Source organism: Crocuta crocuta, unplaced genomic scaffold (assembly GCF_008692635.1).
Source record: "Crocuta crocuta isolate KB4526 unplaced genomic scaffold, BGI_CrCroc_1.0 scaffold636, whole genome shotgun sequence".
In the NCBI taxonomy this organism is placed as follows: domain Eukaryota; kingdom Metazoa; phylum Chordata; class Mammalia; order Carnivora; family Hyaenidae; genus Crocuta; species Crocuta crocuta.
This window is the reverse complement of record NW_027530380.1, coordinates 818051-822222: the sequence shown is the minus strand read 5'-3', so window position 1 is coordinate 822222 and position 4172 is coordinate 818051. Positions and strand designations below refer to the sequence as shown.

At 66.9% G+C, this 4172-nt stretch overlaps 1 protein-coding gene across 1 annotated transcript in view; it reads left to right on the top strand.

The window, feature by feature from the left end:
- Positions 1–6: 6 nt before the first annotated feature.
- CCND1 (cyclin D1) overlaps positions 7–4172 on the top strand; it is a 10941-nt gene continuing 6775 nt past the window's right edge. The window contains exons 1-3 of the mRNA XM_077766519.1: positions 7–300; positions 946–1173; positions 1504–1663. Coding sequence (XP_077622645.1) covers positions 103–300; positions 946–1173; positions 1504–1663 — 586 coding nt within the window. The 5' untranslated portion in view covers positions 7–102. The remainder of the gene's footprint in view (positions 301–945; positions 1174–1503; positions 1664–4172) is intronic.

Sequence of the window (4172 nt, the reverse complement as noted above, 5' to 3'; positions counted from 1 at the left end):
GCCAGCCGAGCTCGGGGGAGCGCGGGGCCGCGGGAGCCAGAGCCGAGCGCGCACCGACCGGGACCCTCCGCCGCCCCCAGGCCGCCCAGCACCGCCGCGGCCATGGCACACCAGCTCCTGTGCTGCGAGGTGGACACCATCCGCCGGGCGTACCCCGATGCCAACCTGCTCAACGACCGGGTGCTGCGGGCCATGCTCCAGGCGGAGGAGACCTGCGCGCCCTCCGTGTCCTACTTCAAGTGCGTGCAGAAGGAGGTCCTGCCGTCCATGCGCAAGATCGTGGCCACCTGGATGCTGGAGGTACGGGCTTCGGCCGCCTTCCCCGGACGTTCTTGCAACTTGTTGCCGAAGCCACGCTTCTCTGCCGCTCGCCTCCCTCCCTTCTCTCCCACCCCAACTCTGAAGTTTGCCGGGGTGTTGCTAGGAACCGCATTTTCACAATATATAGATNCCCGCTCGGGAAGAGGGGGCCCCTTTGTTCAAGCTGCGAGCCCCGGGGCGCCCCGCACGGCCAGCCTGGGCCGGAGAGCACGCCGAGCTGCAAGGTCGCGTGGCCCCCAAGACGCTGAGGATTGACCCTGGTCTGCAGGGGTCTCGGCTTGGGGTACCTGCCTGAAGCGAGCCAGCGGCCGGGGGCACATTTTCAGGCCGTCAGTGGGCGCCCGGGGGACCCGCAGATATTTTAAAATAATTTTTGAAAGTGCGGCGTGGTGCCCTTGCGAGAGGGAAACGGCGCCCGCGCCCAGGGGGAAGGGGGGGGCACCGAGTTTGAATTCCTGGGGCTCTCCCCGAAGTCGGCAACGGGCTCTCGACCCCCGGCCTGGGTAAAGGTCCGCCTGAGGGTCATTTTCAGGGGTCTTTTATGTANTAGCCCGGGGGTGCGGGGTGCGGGGTCTCCGCGGAGAGCGCGGGGCGGAGGTGGTCACGGCGCCCGTGCCCCGGCAGGTCTGCGAGGAGCAGAAGTGCGAGGAGGAGGTCTTCCCGCTGGCCATGAACTACCTGGATCGCTTCCTGTCGCTGGAGCCCGTGAAAAAGAGCCGCCTGCAGCTGCTGGGGGCCACCTGCATGTTCGTGGCCTCCAAGATGAAGGAGACCATCCCGCTGACGGCCGAGAAGCTGTGCATNCGGCCGCCACCCCCGCCGCCCCCCAGCCGCAGCGCCCCACCACTCGCGGTCGCTCCGGCTCCCACTCGCCTGCGCCCCTAGCGCGGCCGAAAAGTGGGCGGCGCGCGCCCTCTAGCGGCCACGGCGCGGGAGGCCCGCGCTGGTTTTACAAGGTCTTGCGTTCCAGGTGTGGGTCTCTTTCTCTGTCCTGATCTGGGAACAGTTGGCCTTTTCCGCGTCACTTTCTCTTTTTGGGCCTCTTTTGGGATGGCATGCCCTCCCCCACCCCCTGGGCCCCCAACATCTCCATTCCCTTCTCTCCTGGGCCGGGTCCCACGTCGTGGGGGCGAGGGGCTGCCCCCGCACCTCTTTTTACTCCGGGTCACCCAACGTTCGCAGCAAATGGAGCTGCTGCTGGTCAACAAGCTCAAGTGGAACCTGGCCGCCATGACCCCGCACGATTTCATAGAGCACTTCCTGTCCAAGATGCCCGTGGCCGAGGAGAACAAACAGATCATCCGCAAGCACGCGCAGACCTTCGTCGCCCTCTGCGCCACAGGTAGGGCCATTGGGTCCTGCCCCTCCCCCCCCATCTCTCTGGGTGCCCCGGCTGGAGCTTCTTGCCTTCTGCCTCAGTTTCCCCCACCTGAAGAGCTGGTCCCCAGGCCCCTCCTGCTCTCAGAGCTGCTCCTGTTTCCCTGGTCTGTTGAGCAGTGGACTTGGGCTGTGCGCTGGGGCTAGATGGGGTGGGGGTGCCCTCCTGGGGTCAGGTGGCGGAGGCTGGCCAGGCCCTGGCCACTCCGTGCTGAGAGAGGTTTTACCTCGGCTGCCCAGCCCGCCTCCCCACTCCCGTTCCTCCCCCCCCACACACACACCCCAGTCCTTCCCCATGTCCTCAAGGGGCCCCCTTCTGGCCTCTCCCGGGCTGGGCCACCTGCCAGGGGCGCCTACAGGGGTGGGGAGTGCCGGCCCGCGGTGCCTGCACCACGTGCTCTCTGGGCGGCCAGCAGCGGCCCTCGTGTGGGGGCGGCCAGCAGCACGGCTTGGCCACCAGAGGCCCCGCCCGGGGTGCCTCTGCCTGCTGGGCTCCGCTCAACCCTGGGAGGGGCTTCAGTCGGCCTGGGCTTGGGCTGCCGTGCTTGGCAGCAGCGGATCAGTCTTCCCTCCCTGCTGCAGGGCTCAGAATGGTCCCTGGGGGCCCCTGCCTGACACTGCCCTGGCCCCTGGCCCTGCCCCTGCCTGCTTTCTTTCTCCCCCGATCACATGGACTGAGCCCAGGAGACCTGCCTGGGGACCCATGTCCCCATCCCAGCCAGCTCCACGCTGGGCCACCTCTGCCCCGGGTCGGGCCTCAGCTGTCACATCTGTTTGGGGCTCATCCAGTCGGAGGGCCACGTGGCATCAAAGTGGGGAGGTTGGCATCTTTCACTCCCTGCCGAGGAGCCGCACGCAGAGCCCCTGGGCCGACGTCACCCGCACTCTCCTGACGCCTGGCTGCTCTGGTGGCCGGGGTTTCTGGGTCAGGCGGGAGTTGGGAAGATTCTGCCAGCCTCCCCAGCCTCCTCCTCCTGCACCAGGCATGAACCCCCCTCCTCTGAGCCGTTCCAACCAAGGGGTGGGGGGGGGGGACACCGTGGGCCGGGATGGATCTGCGGGCGGCTGTGCTGGCCCTCCGGCACGGGCAGGGAGCCTCCCCCGGCCATCCCCTCGGCCTCCAGGGACCAGCCCCTCGAGCAGGCCGGGAGGCGTTCTCTGGCTGGGGCGCCTCAGAAGCAAGCGGCCTCTGGAGACTTCCAGGCAGCCTTTTAAGGAGCTGAAAGTGGTTCGGAGAAATGGCAGTTTCCTGGAGATCATGCAAGGAATGGTTCTTACACACCCTCCCCGCCCCCCCCCGGGGCTGCCGGGGCAGCCTGGAGCTCCCCCTCTCCCAGAGCCCCGGGGAAGTGGGGTGTGTAGCCTTCGTGGGGTGCTGGCAGGGAGATGAGCAAGCCTGGTACAGAGGCTGTGAGCGGGCTTTGGTGCTGGCTGTCCGGCTGCNCCGGGCCCCGATGCCTCCCGCCAGGCGGGCCAGAGGCAGAACGTCACCTGCCCACCCAGGTCCCTCCTTGGAAAGATTCTCGGTCCGACTCCTCACCTGCACAGTTGCAACGTGATGGAGGCGCAGCCGAGCCCTCGGTCACAAGAGGAGCACTCTCTTAGGGACATCATTGCGGCTCGAAAACGCCAACAGGCTGGCCTGGGGTGGAGGTGTAAGCAGAAGCCTCCACAGACGGCTTTGTCCTCCGCAGGGCAGGGGCCCCGCTCCTGGCACCGTGGGGCTGGGACTCTGTTCTCCGCGCCGTGTGCCTGCAAACTGAGGCGCCTGCATGTCTGCACATGCGCGCTCATCACCCACGCTGCCCTCAGGCTTCCTGCTGACGTGCCTACGACCGTGTGCGCCGGAGCCTCTCCGGGGGTGGCAGTGGGTCAGGTGAAGAAGCTACCAGTGCTTTGGAAGCTGGCAGAGAATTGAGCCTAACGAATGGGTCTTAGCAAGGCCCGCAATCCTGCGCGGCGCCACTGTCACACCTGCAGTGGCCCCAGCTCTTTGCACGGGGCACCGGGTGGAAGTGTCGGAGGGCACAAGTGTTTCCTTATCTGCACGCATAAGCCCCGCCCGCGCGCACGCGCACACACGCACACACTCCTCACCTACACATCTAAGCCCTGCACCACAAACGCACACATACACTTCAGGGGGACGTGGGCCACCTGTCTGAGATGCGGGAGTCTTAAGGTCCAGCCAAGTTGTTGCTGGGACTGTAACAACTTTTCTCAAGTTTCCACGGAGCCCCGCAGCGGGCTCTGCCGCCCTCCAGGGTGGCTCCTTTCCTCCCCAGCCTGACGTCTGCTCCCAGGACGAAGCCTCGGCTGGGCCTGGGGACACACACCCGGGCCCGCGAGGGCCCCTCCTTTGGTGCTCAGCTCACCCAGCCCAGTCCTGGATCCCCGTGTGCGTGAGATGAGGCGAAGGGGCTGAGCCCCTGATCGAGATGCGGAGCTCGGTGGCCCCCCCCCCCCGGGAGCGC